This window comes from Simochromis diagramma, unplaced genomic scaffold (assembly GCF_900408965.1).
Source record: "Simochromis diagramma unplaced genomic scaffold, fSimDia1.1 OVJJ01000024.1, whole genome shotgun sequence".
Lineage (NCBI taxonomy): Eukaryota > Metazoa > Chordata > Actinopteri > Cichliformes > Cichlidae > Simochromis > Simochromis diagramma.
In genome coordinates, this window is record NW_024387332.1 from 2,282,080 (window position 1) to 2,305,633 (window position 23,554).

General features: G+C 42.4%; 2 protein-coding genes across 4 annotated transcripts in view; both read right to left on the reverse strand.

Annotated features, from left to right (window-relative positions):
• ulk2 (unc-51 like autophagy activating kinase 2) overlaps window positions 1-16,034 on the reverse strand; it is a 35,738-nt gene extending 19,704 nt beyond the window's left edge. The window contains exons 1-4 of one of the 3 annotated variants that reach the window (XM_040006474.1): window positions 14,924-16,034; window positions 9,119-9,211; window positions 8,894-8,935; window positions 1,072-1,104 (exon numbers count right to left, since the gene is read on the reverse strand). In XM_040006474.1, coding sequence (XP_039862408.1) covers window positions 1,072-1,104; window positions 8,894-8,935; window positions 9,119-9,211; window positions 14,924-15,013 — 258 coding nt within the window. In that variant the 5' untranslated portion in view covers window positions 15,014-16,034. The other 2 variants (XM_040006475.1, XM_040006476.1) reach the window with 2 other exon arrangements.
• A 1,516-nt stretch (window positions 16,035-17,550) lies between these two features.
• tmem97 (transmembrane protein 97) lies at window positions 17,551-20,011 on the reverse strand. The gene is made up of 3 exons (XM_040006477.1): window positions 19,778-20,011; window positions 19,524-19,668; window positions 17,551-18,015 (listed from the first exon to the last, which is right to left on the reverse strand). Exons 1-3 carry the CDS (start codon window positions 20,009-20,011, stop codon window positions 17,741-17,743), a joined length of 654 nt encoding a protein of 217 aa, XP_039862411.1. The 3' UTR covers window positions 17,551-17,740.
• Between the last annotated feature and the right edge of the window lie 3,543 nt (window positions 20,012-23,554).

The following is a 23,554-nucleotide window of genomic DNA, read 5'->3' on the forward strand; positions in this document are numbered from 1 at the left end:
TGACAATCAAACTGTAGAACTTTATTTGTTCATTTGATGAGCATCAGACATGTCGCCTGCATCGCTTACACAGATGCTTTTATTTGTTTCATCTGTGTAGGCAGGTCTTTTAAAAGACAAACAAAAAACACTAATATAAAGATACCAGAGCAGTTTTCAAAGATATGTCTGCTGCTGAATGAACAAAGAAATATTCAGTGTTCTAACAACTTCACTGTTTATATTATCCCCTCCAGACTCGGGGTTCAGTGAATACAATGCTCTCTTCATTGGGACTGCATCTGGCACATTTGCTTGGGGCCTATGGTTAATGTTTCCAATACCAGAACAAGACGAGGTTTCTCCACCCAAACAAAACACGAGGGCACAGCTCCAATTTGGCCAGGGCAAGTTCATACTTAACATTCCAGCGAGGGCCTGATGATTCGGTGGTGCTTATTCCTTCTTAAGGATGGAAGTTGGAAATATATCCATAAGAATTAATTAGCAAAGATCCACCAATCTTCAGCTAGTGCCAGCTCTGAAAACCACAATTTTCATACATATGATGACAAACCCCCAGACAAGCTGGAGGAGGTGGCTGGGGAGAGGAAGGTCTGGGCTTCTCTGCTTGGGCCGCTGCCCCCGCGACCCGGCCCCGGATAAGCGGAAGAAAATGGATGACAAAACTGTTATGTCAACATCCTCAGAGTAATGTAACCTCGCTGTAGGACAAACAAAGTCACGTTTCTAACAATGTAATGTCCTAAAAACTCCAAAGCAAGATTTTAAGCCAAGGCAGATCTGATTCTTAGAAAAGAGGCTTGTTGTCAGCGAGAACCCTGAGATGGTTTGTTTTCTATCCTGCAGCCAGCAGAGTGTTGCAACACAAGTGCAGAAAGGTGGAGACCGTGTACAGAGTGAGGTCATCAGGAGGTTAAGAGAAAAAAAGGCAGCAACAACAGAACATTAGTGAAGCCTACGCCAGCACAGAGGGAAAGAGCACATGCTGACATCTGGCCATAAATCATTACTGTGTTTAAAAAAACACATATGTTCCAACTATCTACAGTGTCATGTTTCTATACTTACCTCCATGACCAGGAAAACAAAGTTGGGCGTTTCCTGGAAAAGAGGAGACACAGAATCTGTTACAGCAGCCATTTATCCTGCAGCAGCTGTCAGCTCCAAACACACGCGACAAAACAGCCACTGGAGAAAACACAACGTACCCAAACTACTTGCGGATGCCATTTATAACAGACCTGGCTTTTTCTGAACCTGCATTTTTATTACTTCCATCTTACTATGCATGTACGTGATGTTAGAATAATCTGCAACATCGTTCTGAATGGGAACGGTCACCAGAATGCCCACTCGACTTAGAAACTGAGAAAACGTTGTTGCCAACTTCTGAGGGAAATTTTGACACGTTGCCAAGCTGCTGACGTCACGCACGAGCGGCAGATGAAAGTAAAGGGGTGACTATGGAAACCAATTAGTGGACATAACTGAGATGAACAGCTCAAATGATTATATTTGCATGATGGCGCTTCTGTTTAGTAGCTTCCAATGATTAAAATCATGTGTAAAAATCTCTGCACTGTTTCATCCTTTGATCATGTGACCGCAGTGCATCGCTCTTATTAACCTGCGCTCTCACTGACTTATTCTTAGTGCTGATTGGTTGGTGAAGCCTAACCACATGAGAAGACAGCACGGTGGTCGTTCCCACTGACCTCCATCAGCAGCGGCTTTATCTTTCTGTTGCTGTTAGCTTAGTTTAAGTACAGGATGAGTTGATGGTTACCAGCACTCCTGTTTTCAGTTTGGTTTACCTAAACTAGTTTAGAGGAGCAGCCTCAGTCCAACGGCCCACTGTGTGGTTGACTCTGGGTTTTCCTCCTCTTTTGTTTGTTTAGCCATATGGGCAGCCATCTTTTTTGTTTCTGTTTGTCCTTCGTAAGTAACAACAGTTTAACTCAACGTTGTGGCGTCTTATATGTTCTGTTCTTTAGAGCCATAAAATTGTGAGCGCCAATGTATCAAATTCATCTAAACACAGATCAGGCCCTGAGGCTCAATTTCAGTCACAACATAACTTTAGTGCACCACACGCACAAACTCTTCTCTAGCATTTCATGAGATTCACTCAGCTTACCGAGCCACACAACAAACACGACTACTCGCTGTAGCACGGTGACACCATGTAAGTCAGCTGATGTGTGTGACCCCGACATAAATGGCTTTGGTGTTTTGTGTCTTCTAGGTAGCTCTTAAGTAATCCTTTCCAACTCCATACCAATGATTTCACCAGCTGGGGCAGATGTTGGAGGGAGATGGGACAGCCGAATCCATTCTTGGTGTGTCAAGTAGGAGGGATTACATAATGTGGTCGTAATCTTGAAGAGGGGGAAGTGAAAGAAGAGTCACATCACAAAGCCCACTTCATAACTAACCTCAGAGACACTGAGGTTAGTTATGAAGCAGACATGACTAAATAACACTCTTACACAAACAAGTTTGAGCATCCACAGAAAGCAGAGGTTAGCAAACAGCAGGGAGTGAAGCTGTTGCCTGGGGATTGATCCGTTTTATCCATGACGGTTTGGGCCCTTCACACGTTACCGTCTCTGGCTGCAGCAGTTGCTTCGGTTTCGGCGCGTTGCCCATTGGTAAGAAACAACATGAATTTCAAGAGGCAGGTGGTGACGACTGCACATAGGGCAGCCTCTGTCTGTGAGAGCTTCGAGGAAGTAGCAGCTCAGTTATAAAAGTGACAATCTCTGACCATTTATAAATGATTTCTAGAATGTACCGTTCACACACACTGGCTGCTTCTGATGTAAACACGGGTGAACTTTGGATTTTGATGGGTGGATTGGGCTGGGCTCCAAAACATCGCCTTCCAGCACAAAATTTCCAAAACAACTATGACATAAATAGACTCTCTCCTCCTCTCACATCATAGCCATGTCACACACACATAGCACTTAGAAGCCGTTTCGCAAGCAACTGAGTTGGCTGGCTGCTTCGCATGATAACTGACAACACAATACATGGGCGCTGAGCACATTCACATGAATGCAAAAATACTTTGGACTGCAATGAGTCAATGTGAGCCAAAACAAGATACTGCCTGGTTAGCTGTTCCACTATTACATCATGCCAACTCCAGGAGTGCACGGTTATGTAACTATATGGGGGATGGGGAAAGGTCAAACCGAAGAGGGCAGGGGTGCACGGTGAAGCGGGAGGTCAGGAGACAGGTTCTTCACAAAGACTGGAATAATTCAAGGGAACTCAGCTCCGAGAAAAGCCTACGTTTGACCAACGGGAGAACAACGCGACAGATGGCTTGTGTAAGTGACAGCAGGGAGCAAAACAAAAAAACAACTAATGATGTGTTTAGAACAATAACTCAGGATCACTTGTTGATCATCACAGCTGCTCAGTCACAGATACACAGGACAGGATGTTTATCATTTCACAGGAAGAGAAACTGTACATCGCGTCATTACACAGATATGCCAGTTCACTCATACATCAATATACACTTGACTGCAACAGGTCAGTGCATGTGCAACAAAAATGCCAATAATACACTTTTATTAAGGGCCAAGACAGTCTGACACACAGTACCCAGTTTCACAGGCTTGTATTTTGTGGCTTGAGACCTTCAGTCAGCTTCTTATGCAACATGTGTACTGAACATCATGTGACTGTGTGCGCTCATGCTTATGTGGTGATTAAACAGACACATGTACATGTTCTAAGCAGATGACTGGGCATATGTTTGTGTGCTCCAATGAGCAGCCACAGTGATTTGCTCTGATCTTCTACCCAGTTAAATGTCTGGAAAGCAAAGCTGTGCAAAAAGAATGTAGACACAGGACGATTTTCTAGGAAAACTCAAACGAGCTCTAAAACAGCAGCTAAGAGGAAATGTGCCTCTTGCTCCTTAAAACAGCCCCCATACCAGATGTTTTTACACATGTCAGGCTGGAGGGACCCTCCTTGAACAAGCACACAACGTTCCTAGGAGCAGCTTTCTCAATAACCAAAGACCTGTCTTCCTCTGTTTAACACCAGTCAGAACCGGTCCTGCTTTAATCATGTTGATCTGCTCAGGGTCCAGTTATTAGCCTTTTGTAGAACTTTCAATAATAAAATTCAAATCTTTGTCAGGAGGCAGGAATTACTCAGTTGGACATCATTCTTATGTGCTGAGAACAACAATCAACTTTTTGTTGACTGAGCACATTTTCTCTGAGTCGTCTTGTTTCTCATTTGACGAGAAGGAATTCAGTGAAACCATGAAATCAGCCATTATTATCCATCCATCCATCCATCCATCCATCCAATCTCTTCCAATTGATAAGAATCCAAATAGCAAATCTGTGGTGGTGGCAGCGTTAGAGAGGAGAAGGAACCAGGAGCCTGACACGGGACACCTTATAATTAGACCAGGCTACCTCACGCTGCTGCAGAACGCTTAACATCAACAGTGCAGAGGACAAGGACTGTAAGCCAATCAGCTGTGTGCTTGAGGCTGTCATTAAACACAGCAAACAGAGCTCCTCCAAACTACAGCTCTGGTCCCAAGGACCTGCAATCTTTCAAAGGTGCAGACTCCTACATCCAGCTACACGGTCTTCTGTCAGCACACAGCTATTCTGAGAGGCTGCTGGTGCATCTGTGTACATCTGTGACTCACTGCATCCAAAAAAGCTAGCACACTGTAGTGTATGTAGAGGTTTCCAAAGATATGTAGAAGTTTATTTAGATTCTACAGTATGACCAGAGTGAAAATCAGCAGAGAAAAACATGAAAGAACTGTGACTGTTCTGTGCCATCAGCAACTAGCACGAGAAGTGCTGAGATGCCACGCTGTACGTTAATATAGTCCCTCGTCAAAGTGTGGCTGCTGAGTGAACACATGTAACATACACAGGGATGTAAGCTGTTCTACTAAGTGTGTAGTAACAAGCACATGATCTATATGGTGCTCATAAAGATCCAAAGCAGTGTGAACACACACAGCACTCTGAGCTAGAATCGCTTGATCTCCACATCTAAATTTTCACTGACCATCGAGCTAGCATTTTCCAAATGACCCTACTGAAAAAAGCAGTAGGTTACTGTGTGTACTGTTATCACTCACAATGTTCTGCAGTTCCAGCTCATACAGGATTGCCACAGTAATGTAAAACCAGCTTTGTTGCCAGTTTGCTTTGTGGGCTTGGGATGAAATATTAAGGTAGTGGAACCATAAGAAGCAGAAAATCTCTGCTCCATGCTCCTAATACAGAGGCTAGGACGGTTGCACAAGTTGGTTTGGGTTACATTTCCTGTTGTGTCTGGTAAGCCCATACATACAACACATGCTTCAAACAACAGCTAATAGAGCTGGGAACAGGTCAGCTGGGGGAGCTGTGGGGTAAAGTGAAATATATATCACGTATAAATAATGGGAAGTGACAGCTGCCAGGCTTGTAATACACCAGACAGTACTGATAACCGCCAAGGGAGCCCAGCCTGCCACGCAGCATTGTTCTGCTAGCACAGGGAACACTAAAGGGACAGTAAAAAAAGATGCAGCTGCTAAGAAAAGACACGGAGACACTGTGCCTGAAGCGGTGACAGGCAAAGCTTGGTGACCGTCTCAGACATGCAAGCAAGAGGCGACAGAGCTCAGGTAAACAAAATCACGACCCAAAGTGTACGAGTACGAAGGAACTGCAACCACACAACTGAAAGAGTGCTGGGAGTGACTAAAATGCTTTTAAGCCAAAAACAGCAGCAGTATCTCATCTCATGCCACAAACATCATGTTGGGTTTGGGTTCTTTAAACCCTAATTCTGTCAGTATGATAAACAGATTTGCACACTAAAGTCAAGTATCAGTGGGATGATCTCATAATTTCACTGACCTCTACCAACCACGACTTTTTGTGTGCCTTCTCTTTTATGTGAGTCTCTTATTTTCTCATGATGTAACCATTTCTCCGCCCAAACACCTGATTAAATATGAAACTCAGAAACTTGAACATCTCATCCCTGCTGGAAACGCACCCTGACTAATGGGTTCCTCAGCCACTTGCTTGTGGAAGAGATCTATTACATCAGCAGGAGAGTGGATGGGTGATGAAGGGATGAGGACATGGTGGGAGGAGTGGACCGGTGGAAAGGCTGACCAGCAGGATCCCAGAGGGAGGCTTACGCAAACACAGGAAGTACCATTGCTATGTGGGATGTGCTTCACCATCACATTTGAAGTGGTAAATTAGTATTTATGGTATTACAGCCAATTCTGGACATCTAAACAGAACCTTTTTACTGCTTGCTGATATGAACCAATATAACAGAGGATATAAACAACATAGCAGTTTGAAGAACGGGTTTTTCAGCATTCTTGTCAGAACCATCCTACTGTGCGCTCGCCTTGTGACAGACATCAGCAAAGTGGAGTGAATCGCGTCATTTATTCATGACTGCAAGTTTTCTGCCTTTAAAAAATTCAAAATCAAACATTTGTTTAACATGTGTGGAGTAAATGCAGCACAGCCTCTCTCACACCCACCATCAGTGAACAACAGTCTGTGTAGGAAACTAACTCCATCATTAATGCATCACAACATTATCTACGGCTCAACCACTGCTAAACACTACAGACAGACAGCTTTGAAAAATACAATCAAAGGCTCTCCTGACTCCAGTCTCGACGCACGCTCATCCAGGTAAAGAAATCCACAAACGCTGACCCCGTCCTTCTGGACGTAGTGTTTTCTAAGTGACTTCTTCTTCAGTCTCAGCTGACAGCAGGTTTCCCCAATCATATAAACAGTACATTTCCTTAATGACCGAAACCAGCACCACTAACTAACAATGAATGTATAATTGTTAGGTCTAAAGGGGATCTAACCGGAGGTAAATGGTATGATGCCCGATCTGTGGTGAAGATCCGGGTTCAGGAGAGATGAGCAAAGGTAGCAAGCGCCTGGCGACGGGAAACAGCTAACATTCCTGTCTGTGGACAGTTAAGCTAGCTAGCTAAGTTTAAGATTTGCTCCGAAGCGAGAAGAGGTTTTTGAATAACGACCGTGTAATAGCGCAAGCTAGTTAAGGGTGGATGGCTCTGCCCGACATAGCCGTCGCCTTCACCAGCCAATCAGGATTGGCGGAATGAGATAAATGCTTTTGAGGAATACGCAGGGAGGCGCATCCAATAGTGAGACATTGCACTCATGCTACTCTGAGAACCGGGGTTACACAAGTAAGCTAAAGTTTTTGTTTTCCTCCTAACGTGAACATGGGCAGCTCAGCAGCAGACTGACTGCACTGACAGGTTGGCCTTTCAGATTAAAACACTTTTCTGCTAATTTGAATGCAACATATTAAGACTATTTTCTTGTGGTGCTGTGATCTACTCTTAGAAATGCATATAACAGCATTTTCACATCAAGCTCGATGTGCATGTGAGCCATAGAAAAGGCCAAAATGACAGACTGACTGAACTGTAACTGCAAAGCACTCTGGGTAATTAGTCACATGGCCGCCAGATTGTATTCAGGAATTCTGGAAGCTTTCATTGTGTTTGTCAGAGTTAACGGTTTTAACACCATCATATAACACTAATGCACTTTGACACATTTAAGGAGGTTAACAGGCTTAGTTTGTGAACTTGAGCTGCTTTGTTAATGCCAACAGCTGAAATCAGAGTAAAGCAGGCGAGTTCAGAATCAGATTTTTTACCCTCACTAGTTTTGCTTGAGTTCACTCATGTCTAGAAACACAGACAAGTTTACCCACAGACTCAGCGTTTCCAGCAGAAACTCCATCTGTGGCAGTAGCGAGGCCGAGGGCGTACGCCGGCGCATGTACGCCCGCAAACATGTTTGTGGATGGACAAAAACCACATACACTTTGTAACAATATTCAACTGCCTCTAAGTTTGTCATCGATATTCCCATCTAGGAAAGCCTATGTACGGCAAAACAACAAGACCAAGTGACAAATGCAATAAAATAATTTGGTTTTTTTGGTAAGTATTTTTATTTATTTAAACATTCCTTAATGATCCCTTCACTAAGATAAATTCTGACTAGTTGTGCCAAAGTTATCAGATTAAGAAGACAAGCTGCTGCTCAGCTCTTAATACTCAGAGATCCCAAATAAAGTGATTAAGATAGCGGTGTGATAACCAGGACAGCGTGCGTGATCTCGTTGGCACAAAAGATCTTCAGCATCATCACAGTTTAGTGTCACCCGTTCATCATCCTAAGCGTCCATGACTTATGTTATATGTGGCACTGAACAACAACATTATCATTTCTTTTTTGAAATTCATATAACATGTTATCATAGCTATCAGAGACAGTTGCTGCTGATCTCACAATCACAACAGCTGCAGATGTGACTCATGTTTGAGGATATATTTACATTTTACTTTCACATTATTTAGCAACATACATTTGAATTATGTCCATAACATGCTAACAAATGTTCATTTCTAACTTACCAGCGGATAAGTATACTGCCAGTGCAGCCTGATAATCCGCACCTCTACAATATCATTCAATCACATCCGTTTAAACGTATGGCCAAAATGCTGGCAGCTTGAAATAACAGTAAACCAATGTGTAACTTTAATATGGCTTCATCCAGCTTTCACATACTGTCTGTGCATTGAACCATAGCCAATCCCAGGTTAGGCTATCTGAACATATTCTGACACTTGGTGATCTTTTTGGATGAAGGTTCATTTTGAAAATTTCTGTTTTTCTACCACAGACTTTAGAAGCTCATCCTCTCAGACACAAACAAACGATGAAACATTAGTTAAAGAAGCTGCATACTAAAATTAAATCAAACACTAAAGACATACATTACTTTAAAAGACTCCCAAACTTACCTGGACATCATAAAGTGCCACAATGTTTTCATGCTGCAGCTCCTGAGCAAAAAGAGCAGAAAAGTGAAAAGCATTAGCAGGAGCATCAACTAGCCTACGGAAGTTAATCGGGTCACTTTCATTCATGTTTCTATCTGGGCCGGATTTTATAAGGTGCACGCTCAAGTCAAGTCGACTCCAGTAAAGAGGAAAAAAGGAGGGAATTAAATTCAGGGTCATGCTCACCTTCAAGATTTTGATTTCCTTCCCAAGAAGGATCTGGGACTTGGACAGGTTCTTCTTGTTAATGCTTTTGATGGCCACCTCCCAATCAGTCTTCTACACAACACAAAACAAGAGGAAACAGATCACGTGAGAAGTTAACAAGGATGTTCCTGCACAACAGTTCAGATTGAATTTTTAATGCTGCCACTCATACGTTTCCTCTTGAGGTTTTGAGTTCCTTGACGCTGCAGGCTGACCACTTAAAACCAATAGAGAAAGTGCATGAGTTAGTTGTGGCTAGAGGCAACCATCCTTTCACTCAGGAAATATTTTTGTTGACCTGAAACCCGTAACATCCTGGCCAACTCGTATTGTGATCAATATACCTCGGAGACAGCCCAACAGAAACACACATGTGGGATTTAGTGTGTGATAAAGCTCTACCAGAGTGTTTTATTATTCAGTCTTAGCAAACACTGCCTCGGTTTTAGACGAGGCACGCTAAGGTAACAGACTTTATCATGTAAGATCAAGACTGGAGGTGGAGGTGAAAGAGAGATAACGGACAGTCTGAGCACAATAGCAATATGTACGTGAGGTCATAAGCTCAGCCCAATCAATCTGTGTTTGCAGGATGCCCTAGAAGTCTTCGAACCACACTGGGAATCTTTAACATCAACTTCTGTCTAACTGACCGAATGTTTGCATGGTGTTCTACACTGAGCACTTTTTAATACAAGCCTCATTCACCCTGTCACACACACTCATACAAGTGTATTTTCTATACCCTACACCGTGCAGATGAGTCAGCATGAACCACAAAGAAGGCATGAGACTTACAGACAGCAATCTAATCAGTCCATTAACTTTAAAGGCAAGAGCAGCCAAATTTATCCCCCTGATTTCCAGGTCCTCATCAATGATGGCAACCCTAACCCCTGTGGCTATCTGGCTAAACATTCTGCCACACATCAAAAACTCTAGATTTGATTTTTCTCCAAAATCTAAGGTTAGGGTTACATCTTATCATTGATGTGAATTTACACTTCAAAATTAAACTGATATGGCTTTGATTTTTCTAGCACATGCAAAATGCTGTTGGCACTGCAGTGGACAAGTTCTCGTGAAGGACGAAGGAAATTTTAGCTGTCCCAGTGACACCGGGTCAACTGGCTTTCTGACAGCAAGGTTCTGCACTCAGTGACAAAGCGCTCAGATGACTGTTAGAGCAATATCATGTTTCCAGATGAGCTCTTGGATCAGGATGCCTTTATTGTACAATATAAAGGAAATGTATTTGCTCAAACCTAGCTAATTGCCACGTAAGAGTTATGAAAAGGTGGAGTCACCAGATTTGCCCTGTTGAGAGCGACAGAAGCACATGTTCATTTTCCAGGATAAAGCATTATCTCATTTATGAATCACAGCTGATTACAGACCTGTGAGCATCAAAGAGATTATAGTCAATAACACTGCAACCAGATATAGCTGAAGGTGAGACTGGACAGCTGAAAGTAGGACCAGAGCACTGTGAGCAGCGCTCTTCATAGCTTATGCGAGCCACTCATTGTACACAAAGTTTAAAATCACTTTAAGCATATTTGCACTGCACAAGACATAATGTGGATTGCACAACACTGGTCACTATATTCTTCATTTCCAGTTAATACTTGTACAGCTGCTGTTAGTGTGTGTGTGTGTGTGTGTGTGTGTGTGTGTGTGTGTGTGTGTGTGTGTGTGTGTGTGTGTGTGTGTAGTGTATATATATATATATATATATATATATATATATATTAGGGGTGCAACGATATTCGTATCGATATTGAACCGTTCGATACAGTGCTTTCGGTTCGGTACGCATATGTATCGAACAATACAACATTTGTAATTTATTTTATCAATTTTCCTTCTGACGATGCTGTCTGTGTTGAGCGCTCAGTGAATCTGCGTTCGACTACTCCGCCTAGGCTGCACTGTCGAGCGCAGATCCACTGAGCGCTCAACACAGACAGCATAGTCAGAAGGAAGAGCGCAGGGCAAGCTAGCGAGACAGAAGTTAAGCTCTACTTGCAACATCTGGCGTTTGGAATTATTTTGGTTTTCATGTGACGTATGACCCTGAAGGTAAGCGAGTCATGGACTAAAGTAAAACAGTATGTTGGATGTGCCATGCAATGCTCAATTACATTGGTGTGAACTAGTGTGTTAGCGCAGTTAGCTCGTTAACGTGTTTGCCGTCTAGCCCCATGCACGGAGCGATCGGCGGTAGCTCGTTAACGGAGATTTGCCGTGTTGTGGCGTTAACGTCATTTCAACAAGATTAACCTGAAAGCACTAGTGGGAACACAACGAATATGACTGCACATTTACGCCGACATCATCCTAGTGCAAAGACAAGTGGAAGCAGACAAAAAAAAGCAAGCATGCTACTAACTTTAGCCGAGTCATTTAGACAGCTGTTAGCACATGATTCTCCTTATGCTGCTGAGAATATAGCCCAGAAGAAGCGTATAGTATAGCTTTTATTTTGGAAAGAGCCATTTCTCTGTAATAAACTCTCTTTTCCAAAGATGAGTGATTCCTCAATCAGATACAGGGCTCGCAATATCGCTAGCCCGACGTCCCGGGGCTAGCGATTTTTTTCAGTCGGGCAACCAAAATCTATCTCTTCCCTGTCCGTCGGGCTATTGTAGGAAAAATATATGTCAATGCTTTTGCATTCTTTCAGAAATGTAGCTGGGTAATTATGTCATTGGCATCGGTGAGCCACTGTCAATATGTGACATATTGAAGTCGCGTTTGAATTTGCGCTTGTTTTTTTGCTTTCACTTTGCAATCGTGCGAACTGTGTATAGAGAGCGACAGCACTGATCTGTGAGTGATGATAATTTGCGCACCAATTCCTCTGACATCGTCTTATTAATCGTTAGCTTACTATGCAAACATGACAAGTGAAATCTCCCGCAGCAAGCTTAAACATGTGAGAGGTTGATCGCGCAGAGAATCGCTGAGCTTATGTGAGTGAGCGTGTAAAAGCATTTCAGTTCTGCTGAGCCAAATAAGACAGGTCAGGGTGAAGAAGTGACAGCCAAAGAAAAGCTTACCACAAAACGGAGAAGTTATGACAAATCAGACTATAAGGCAAAAAGAAAGTGCAGCTTTATGGTTTCATGGACAAAAGAATTTCTGTGGCTGCAATATGATGAGCTAAATAACCAGGGCTGCACATAAGTGGTCCGCAGGTGCGCATTCGCTGTCAAAATAAAAAACACGCACAAGGGTTAGGGTTAAATTTAAAAACTGTACTTTAGAGTTAAAATATATATTTATAATTTTAATAAATGACAAATTAAAAATGCATGAACATTTTTTTGTATCGAAAAAATATCGAACCGTGACTCCAAAGTATCGAACCGAACCGTGAATTTTGTGTATCGTTGCACCCCTAATATATATATATATATATATATATATATATATATATATATATATATATATATATATATATATATATATATATATATATATATATATATATCTTCATACATTCTTATATAGTTCTATACTGTGTATTTTGTTGTAGAGTTATTTTATTTTCAACTTTAATTTATATATTTTATCTTATTCTTACCCAGTTAAATTTACCCTTCATTCTAATTTGTGTTGTACAGTTATTTCATTTTTAACCTTAATTTTTTATATTTTATTCCTTCCTAGTAAAATTTACCCTTTTTAATTTTTCATATTTATTTCCTATCTTATTCATAGCCTTTTCCTTTTTTGTTTTCTTTAGGTCACGAGCAGTTGTCCAAGCATTTCACTGCATATCGTACTGTGTATGACTGTGTACATGACAAATAAAATTTGAATTTGAAATGTCCTTGTCCTGAAAACATTGGGTAGATCAACATCCAGTCAATTAAATCCAGTGGTTATGAATACATCTCTACGATTCATGTTTCAAAGAATAAAACTTGCATTGAGAAAATATTATAATTTGTTATATTATTATGAAAAGTTAAGAAAGCATTTTTAAAATGTAACAATTCTGCATCATTCTAACATGAGTTAAACAAAATGTTCACACCCACAGCATGGCCCCAAAGGAAAACTGCAATTACAGATTTACAGAATTTAATCTTAATTTTATTTTTTATACATTTAAGTCGTATTTCACATAAAATAAAATGAACCTTTGTTTATCATTTGGCCAGAAAAATCAGGTAAACAACTCACTGTCTTATCTATACAGACCGGTAGCGCTGACTTGCACAGTCCTCCCCTACAGACCCACTTTGGGTGAGGAAAATTACCCCTTTATTTTTGAAAGGAGGGGGTGCTTGTTTTGCATTAAATACCAGAAAGAATTTGATTTTGGTAGTTTCTAAGGTGATAACATATTTGGTATAATGTATATTATATTCATTCGCCTCAAAAAATACAGCAGTCATATATCTGTCACCTCATTGCCACTAACTGGGCTAGCTGAACTGTTCCTATCGACTTGCTAGCAATAGCTGATAACATAGCTCTCCACCCAACAGTCCAAATATGGTCATTTCTATCTGAAAAAAAAAACAAAACACAACAACAACAGGGCAGCAGAGACAATGTTGAGGGTCTTAAATGCAGTCCAAAACCAGTGGGCGATGTCACAGTTGTTACATCATTTATATAAAGTCTAGGAATAAAACACAGAGTGAAAAAGTGTGATATTCACACCAAATACATTTATTTCTTTTCCGACATTTGTTGTTTCAAAGTTCGAGGGGGAATTACCCACGGAAGCCAAAAGACATTTCTCAAACTAGCCCCCGGTCTATCTTATCTGTGAACAGACTCTGCATAATAAATTGATATTTCAGTGCAACATGAGACCATATGCAACATCCAACACCGCCCGAGGAATGAATCAATCCATTAGGTCTGATGCATCCAGGTGCCTCTAACTGTCCTGCGCCTGTGAGCCCACACAATCCTATAAATAGGCTAAACAGAGTGCAGATGATGGGACTAAAATAGTAAACACACTGATCACATGCCAGGTCTGTTTTAACCTGACATGGAAGCATGTGACCACACACAGGGATTGTTTACACAGACACATATGTTTCAGAGTTTCCAGGCTCTGAGCAGGTAATCGATTGTCACAGTGAGATAGAAGCTTGGCTCCGGGGATGCTCTGATGCAGCTTCAGTTCAGGAATTCAGGACCATCTGTTTCACACCAGTAGCACTGGGCCACCGTGATGTCATGGCCTGCATCTCTGTCACACATATATAAACCCACCCCATCCTAAGCTTCTTCTGTCACGGAAAGCCCCACTCCGGGAAATGTTAGCAATTTAATCCACTTTCTGAGCTTAATGATCTCTCTGTGGTTCAGTGTGAATGAATGTTGTGCAGCTCTTACATAAGTAAAGCTCTTCTGCTTAAAAAGGCAAAAGGAAAAACACTGCACCCCCCATGCTCCCTCCTGCCTTAGTACGTCAGCAAGTCATTCACAGCTGCCTGACTCATCTCGATCATGAATGAACGAAATAGCATAAATGCACTCATGCACCTCCCATCAGGCCAATGAAATGGCACCATAATCACCTGTCACAGCATGACTCCACATTACATCAGCCAGGATGCAGGGGTTTAGTTATGAAAGTGCTTGAAAATATTATCTTTCCCCACAAAAAAGGGTGATATAGTGCTGCAGAGCAGCAGTCCCCAGTTCTACTGACTGACCCAGATTTCCAAACGAGTTGTCTGCTCGCTCTCCCTTTCCCTGCAAGATGAAGTAAAGGAGGGGATGCAAATGTGCAACTGATTCATTTACCTTCCTGTGTCTTCCTTTGAACACCACAGCAAAGGCTCCATGTCCAACCAGATCTTTTCTGCTGTACTCAAAATCTCCCACAGTTTCCATTGTGAAGGACCGATGGTCCAGCTGGGCACAGTTGGTTATCCTTGGATGACGCTGTCCTCTTTAGAGGAAAAAAAATCCCAGGGCAAGCTATCGACTGAGTCCTGATGATGATGCTGCTTCTTGCACTGCGGAATTATTTCATGACAGGCTGCTCTGGTGTGCGTTATTGCATAAATAAGAGATGCAGCCAGGACATGATGCATTCACATGCCCTCCAAGCAGGCTGGGATGTTTGCAATATCACACACAACGGACGAGTTTAAGCATGGCTAACTCAGTCTGAGCTAAACTATATCCGTGCCAGCTGTCACTCGTTCACCTAGTTCAGTAGCTTCAATCCAGCTTTGCAAAGCACTCTAAGGACGCTCACTAGCACATTGCGTGTCCTGGTCACCTAACCCGTTCAGGGGGACAGTCTACATGATGCCAATCTTGCAGATGCAGACACTGAGCTATCTGTTAGCCTGACAGTGATATAGCCCTTTGGCTATACCAAGCGTCATGTAAACAGCGCCTAGGAACATACTAAGAAGTATAAGAACGTAAGGATACCTGTCCCGATACTTGACAATAAATCCAGACTCAAGCTAAAACATACAAGCTGTAGCAACCTATGAAGCTAGCCAGCATCAGGGAGCTAATACACAGACCATGTTAGCGTAAAACATCAACACAGGACTGTTAGTCCCTATTATCTGTCTTCTTCGACAGCAAGCCCAGGTCCATAAGAGCTGTTGGAAAAACACAGACGTCTCCCCGGTTAGTATAAATTTCATCCGTGTAAATAACAAAAACACTTCGTTGTTTCCTTCGTCGTCGAGTCTGGCAGGACAGCTAACGCTGCCTCTGGAAGTAACTGTCGCCTTCGATTAAATCTGCTTCCAAACGCAACGACTGTAAGTCTGCCTGTACATATACTGTACAGTATTTAAATCCCCGTACAGTGCTGTCACTTCTCAAAATACAGCAGAGCCTCCTACTCTGCCGTTGACTTAAACAATACAGAAACTTAGTGCCATATTTCCTTTTATAGTCTCTCCGTCCGCGGAGGCCAACGTAGACCCTTCCTTCCGCTGCAAAGGTTAGTCCCGGCAGTCTAGGACTGTTCGTACAAATAAGACTCACAGCGATAAAACGATACATTTTATCAACGATGTTTGATGGCTGTTTAGATTAATTCTAGTTGATATTCTTATTTTTAAAAAATGATCACAATGAATTCTGGGAAATTAGGGGTGAAGGAGGAGGATGTTGCCTTTAACACATGTAGCTCATATATTTTATTAGTATTTTTTGACATATATCCTATTTAAACGTGAAACAATGGATATTTTAACAATGGTTAAACAACAAAAGTTGTGTGTGAAGGGGGTTAATTAAACATCTAACTATATGTAACAATACAATATGACAGCAAATATATTTAAAAGAGGGGAAAAACCACCGTTTGTCAGCAAAATAATACATACACTGTTATTAACGACACATCTTGTCTTGCTTAGTATTTAAAGTCTACACCCTCTGGGGCTGGGAAAAATAGCAGTAAAAGGACAAAGCTGAGTGGACATTTTAACTTGTGCAACAACTTAAAAAAATCTCTTTTGTAACTAAGGACTGGCACACACACCCAGAATCCCTTCTGTGAAGGAGGTGAAGGCGAGCCTCCACCCTTCCAGGAAGAGAGCCTGGAGACGTGGAGGTGCGCTGTAAAAACACAGCCAAACAGACGCCATAAAAGATTAATAATAAGAACAACTTGAATTACTGAAAGAAACGTTCACTTAGTGGAGCCTTTTATGTAGCTGACTGTATCCGAATAGTGTGATACGGGAGATGTTCAAATGTATGTGCAGGGTCAGTGGGCAAAAGAGCACATTTTTAATCGACTTAAAACAACTGTAAGATCAACAGCTGACAAGAAAATCAATATAAGAGATAAAACAAGAGTTTGTTTAAACTCTTTGATGACAAAGCATTTCCACGAACAAATACAGCTTATCCCTTTATCTACATGTGATGCACCACTCCTGAGTGTTTGGCTTGAAGAAAGGTGACTTGTATAGATTTCTCATTAAGGATGTTTAAATAGCTAAAAGTCACAACAGTAAACAAAGTCTGCCTTTCTATTTAATTTCTACATCATTATATCTGTATATAATATCATTACTGCAGTATTACTGCAGGCTCATCTTCTACTTTGAGTCCTTTAAAATGAGAAATGTCAATTAAACTCCCAGTGAAGATGATCTGTTGTCTAATTATTAAGTGTTCAAAAACAAACATCCTGACTGGAAGTTTCACATGTACCTGTATCTTACACTAGCCTCTCTGACAGCACCAATAAGAAGATGAGGTTTAATAGGCACCCCTCCCCCCCCCCACCAAAAAAACAAAACAAAAAACCCCCAAAATGGTTTATGTTCCTGTATAAGGCAGAGATATAGTACAAAGGATGGGCTTAAGCCTCCTGAAACAGAGAAGCTAGATCATTTAGATAGGGGTATGTCTAAACCCAAAGAGAAACATCAGAACAAAAATCACAATAATATGGATTTTATTGAAAGGTCAACATTAAAAGTGACAGTTCCGGATGGTTCACGACGGCAGTTTCTTCCTGATAAACGGTGTGACTCACACAGACTTGCACATACATGTTCATACATTCACAAATGTAGAAAAAGATCTCTTAAAATCACAGTAAATTAGATAATATTGTCTTGTGGCACTTCAGTTCTTCTTCTTGGCCTTGGCTGACACGTTCCCAGGCTTAGAGGAGGCGTTGTATGTCGAGGACATCAGCATGGTGAGGAGGAGCAGCACAGGCACCAACAGGTATGGTGCGTATATGGAGACTAGCAACCAGCGCTCCCGGACAGTCTGAGGACCAGGATTGGGTTTCAGAGGGAACTGATAGAAGAGGATGTGGGCGAGGATTGGGATCAATGTGGTGGCCACGTGTGTGGAATACACAATGGCAGGAATCCGGATCCACTTACAACCACCTGTTTGAGCGATTGGGAGAAAGGACGTAAGACACAGAAAACCTGTGACGCCAAGTCTGTGAATCATCCAAGGCAATGCAGACGTTTTGTTTGTTTCCAACAAGCACAGAAAATTCAATTCCCTTCATCTTTATTATTTGTGTGTATAATACAGTGTGGTAGTGGCCCGGGTGACATTTTCTCCACCCTCACTGGTTCTTGGTCATTTCCTGGAAACGCCCCTGGCTGAGCTGCAGTTTGGTTACAAACACTTGAGGCAGTAGATGTCTGATGGTAAGGCAACATAAAGGCCGACAGAGGTCGCCTTTGACCAGCGTCTCTGTCCTACTAGGAGATAGTGATGGGATTTCCGGCTCTTTTTAGAGATCCGGCTCTTTTGGTTCGGCTCACTAAAAAGAGCCGGCTCTTTCGGCTCCGACCGGCTCTTCGGTACAAACTCCAAAACACATTTCTAGCATGAACTGAACTTCCAAAGCAGAGCTACTAGATCACTTAAATTACACAATTGAAAGCATGTGTGTATTGTTTGTGTATTTATACACAGGCACTCGTATATAGTCAAATAATTTTAAAAAAAGTTCATTTACCTGTTACTACCACACACCAAATCCGGTCGTTGGTACTTGCTGGCTTGTGTAGCCACGAGGTAACAAAAGCTCAACACTGCGCCCTAGCATCCTGGAGCACTTCTGTTGTTCTTTTGTACGTGTTTTGAGTTTTTAAATGCTTCGGAGTTTTTACATGTTTTGGAGTTTTTACGTGCTTTGGAATTTTTTCGTGTTTTGGAGTCTGTACGTGCTTTGTCTGTAGGGGCCACCGTAAATATACTTTTATTTATTCACTCCACATAAAATGCAATAAATAAATCATATAATACAAAAACCAACTATTCACATTTCAACTTTTAACTATTTAAATTTTCAGCTTTTTCTTTTTAAACAAATTTAAAATGAAACAACACAAAACGCTGCAAACCACAACACAATTAAATATAAATTAAAATATGAAAACAAAAAGAAGATACATATTCTCTGTCATATGGGCCTGCATGAATAAACTTTCTGAATCCTTTATCATCTGCAACTGAAAATAGTTGTGGATGATTACTATACCTTTCTAATGTGACGTTGTTGTCCCTGCTCTCTCTCTCTCCCTCCCGCTCTGTTCCTGTGCTACTGAGTGTAACTACCGCCCCTCCCCCCTCTGCTCAGCGTAAAGCACAAGGCTCGCGTGCTGAGTGAAGCAGGAAAAAAAAGTGCGAGAGAGAGGGTGAGAGAAAGAAAAAAAAAAACCCACGTGACGGCTCGCGATAAGGAGTCGGCTCGCGTCGTTCACTTCAAGGAGTCGGCTCTAAGAGCCATTTCGTTCGCGAACGACCCATCAGTACTAGGAGAGCAGCTGACCTGAGAAAGTGCGTGCGTGGTTGGCTGGGTGGGTGAGTAGCTTTGACTTATTATGATGATTTTAGTAAAGTTTGGCTCAACCAGCCACTTTTCGTGTTAACTGACCTTTCAGAAAAGCGTACGCTGCAATGGGGAAAAACGGTGTTTGAAGCAAAGCCTCGCAGAAAACAAAGGACTTGAACCACTCCGGGGGGTCCAGCACCATGGGGTCTTTGAAGTCCGCTGCGTACCATTTCAGAAGGTCCTTCAGCTGGAGGGGAAACGTGTGCATTAAGTTGTAGCTGGAAATGTGTGTGTGTGTGTGCGTGTGTGCGTGCGTGTGTGTGTGCGCGTGTGTGTGTTTATTTAAAGTAACTCACCGGTTGGGGGTACACGTGTTCAGGCAGCAGAGCTTGTAAGTCAATAAATAATGTGATCGGAATATGAGTGGCGAAGTAGAAGAAGAAGATTAGTTCTAACACACGGAGAGACATGATCTCTGACTTACTCAGTGCACATAACGGCAGAAACGGGGTCCAAGTCCGCTGCGGAAGCAGTGCAACGTTGAAACGCCTGTTCCCAGGCTGGATCCCATTGGCTAGCGAGAATGACATGAGGGCGTTCCTGAAGGCACCATTCGTCCCACATTGGAGAATGCGCATGCCGCTTTACGAGCTCCTCGTGAATGTAGGAATTATTATTATTATTAGTAGTAGTAGTAGTAGTATTTTACAGTTTTCATTACAGCATTAAGAAAAGATCCGGTATGTAGGATAATTTTTTGCTGGTGGTAATAGCTCTGTTATTTGGAGAGATTTTAGACTCAGAAAGCAGAATCTGAGCAAAGGAAAGATGAGACAAAAATTTAAATATAAACGGAGTGCAGTCTCTGACTTATGACTGCTTATGACTTAAGACCTACTTTATTCAGTCAGTGGAAGAACTGCCAGAAGAACTGCCAGAAAATTCAGTAACTGAGTCCACTTAAATCAAACACACGGATCAATGTGAAATCAGATGAATAATTAACCATTTAAACCTCTCTATCTGCCTTACCTATACCTTGTTAGTAATCCTGCTTTCTTGATCTGTTTTCCAGCTAAAACCTCCTGTGAAAAACATCTGGAGACAAATCGTCCAGTTTCCACGTGCAGAAGAAAAACCCTTTCCTATATGACAATACTTGGCGGTAAAGCTCATCTTAGAATGAAAACTGTGTGTTTGTGGTATTTGGTGGTTAATCTCCGATAGCCCATCACGGCAGAACAGAATCCCAGTGGCCATGCGAATTAGGACCAGGGCAGGACACCCCGGAGTCTAGAGGCTGGTGGTGGAGATGAAGATGGAGGCTTGAATGGAGCCTGAGTGACATGTGAGAGCTGGTGATGGGGAGAATGACAGATGCGCAGTGAGATTTGAAGTGCAGGGAATGAAGGCTGACCAGTGATGTCACAATCAGCTTGACAGTGTGGGAAAGTGGAAGTGATTTAATGCTTAGATTAGCTGCAACAGCTGGGAAGCAGATGTGTGATGACAGAGAATCAGAATCAGAATACTTTATTGATCCCTGGGGGAAATTATTTTTTTTCTTACAGTGCTCCATTATAAACCAACATTAAGACAAGACAGACAATACGCTAACTATGAATAGTACAATATATACATATATATATATATATACATACATAAGTCACTCATTAATAAATAGCTGGAAAAGAAACGTGTAGTTGTAGCAGTAAACAGTGTGTTAAGTGGATGCGTTGTACAGGGAGATGGCCACAGGCAGGAATGATTTCCTGTGTCGTTCAGTGGTGCTTTTCGGTAATCTCAGTCTCTCACTGAACGAGCTCCTGTGACTGACCAGCATGTCATGGAGTGGGTGGGAGGTGTTATCCAACATTGTCTTTATCTTGGACAGCATCCGCCTCTCCGACACCACCTTGAGGGAGTCCAGCTCCATCCCCACAACATTGCTGACCTTACGGATTAGTTTATTAAGTCTGTTGGCATCTGCGACCCTCAGCCTGCTCCGCCAGCATGCAACAGTATAGAGGATGGCACTGGCCACAACAGACTCATAGAAAATCCTGAGCATTTTCTGGCAGATGTTGAAGGACCTCAGTCGCCTCAAAAAATAGAGACGACTCTGGCCCTTCCTGTAAAGTGCTGTGGTGTTTTTAGCCCAGTCCAGTTTATTGTCAATGTGAACTCCAAGGTATTTATAGTCCTCCACGATGTCAACACTGACCCCCTGGATTGAAACAGGGGTCAAGTGTTTCCTGGTCTTCCTGAAGTCCACGATCAGTTCCTTGGTCTTTGCCACGTTGAGCTGCAGATGATTCTGCTCACACCACGTGACAAAGGAGTCGACCGCAGCCCGGTACTCTGTCTCATCATCCCTGCTGATGCATCCAACCACCGCAGAGTCATCAGAAAACTTCTGAAGATGGCAGGTCTCTGTGCAGTGGCTGAAGTCTGTGGTGTAGAGGGTGAAGAGGAAGGGGGAGAGGACAGTCCCCTGGGGTGCCCCTGTGTTGCTGATTACCTTGTCAGACACACACTGTGGGAGACGTACATATTGTGGTCTTCCTGTCAGGTAATCAACAATCCAGGACACCAGAGAAGCATCCACCTGCATCGCTGCTAACTTATCACCCAGGAGGGTCGGCCTGATGGTGTTGAAAGCACTAGAAAAGTCAAAAAACATGACCCTCACAGTGCTCGCCGGCTGGTCCAGATGGGTGTAGACACGATTGAGCAGGTAGATGATGGCGTCCTCAGTTCCGAGACGAGGCTGATAAGCGAACTGAAGGGGATCCAGATGTGGTCTTACAATGGGTCGCAGCTGGTCCAGGATGAGCCTTTCCAGGGTCTTCATGATGTGGGAGGTCAGTGCCACGGGCCTGTAATCCTGGGGGCCACTGGGACGTGGCGTCTTTGGTACAGGGACGAGGCATGATGTCTTCCACATCACTGGGACCCTCTGCAGACTCAGACTCAGCATAAACAGTTTATGAAAGACTCCACACAGCTGGGGGGGCACAGGTCTTGAGGACGAGGGGACTCACTCCGTCTGGTCCAGCAGACTTGCCTGAGTGAAGTCTCCTCATTTGCATCTCAACCTGGTATAGGGCTTTGGAGCGTGATGTCACGGGGGTGGGCGTGGAAAGAATTTTGGCCCGATCCGCCATTTTGGGGGTCTAAGTGAAAAAGGAGCGAAAGCATAGCCATGGTTTGTTCTTGCTGTGTGGTCCGCTGCAATGTTCGATCGCACGACCGGCAAGAGAATAAGCTTGAAAAGGGTTTGTCTTTTCATTCTTTCCCAACCTGGAAGCAACATGAGGCAGCTCGTGTATCGATGTTACCAACTGAAGGCGTCCAGCCTGGATAGCAGCTGTGAGACGAGCTCCAGTTCTCTTCCATCTCCAGATACCTGTTGGTGCTCCAGACATTTTCATTCTGGTAAGTTCTAAATATGTTCATATCACTCTTTATAGCCTATTAGTTTTATTGTCGATGCGCTCTGAGCTCATAGCAAATTAGAACAAACATCCTACTGAGTGCAGAACTACCTTCTATTTATAGAGTTGCTAATTATTTGGAATTATTGCAGCAAACCAGCCCATGAAATGGATGAAACATCGTGACTGGGTTCCAGCGCTACACAAGGGACCTGCTTCAAACATACCACCATGCCAATCAGATTACTTCTTCCATGTGAGGGTGAAGAGGTGACCCTTCAGGATAAGATGGTGAAGGTTTGCTGCGTTTTGGTGAACAGTGTGATAATAAAACCAGGGGAAAATGAAACCTGCTCCTGTTAAATATTCTTAAGTCTTTTGCTGTATAAATAGCGGTATTTTTTCAAAAGATACAGTAAATAAAGTAATGTTAGTAGTGGGTGATATCACGTAAACACTGTCATGATTTTATGTGAACATTTTGTCATTTGTAAACTATAAATGACATGGATTCTACACTGTTACTGATGTGATGTTCTTTAAGGTGGTTTTAATTTAATAAAAAAAAGAGGCAAAAATTAGTTTGTTTCTTTATTCAACTTTTGAACAGTGGGACTCAGTCAGTACATATTCAGTAAATGCAAATTATTTACACGGCAGTGTACTACAGGCATAAATCTAGACCCCTAGATAAAA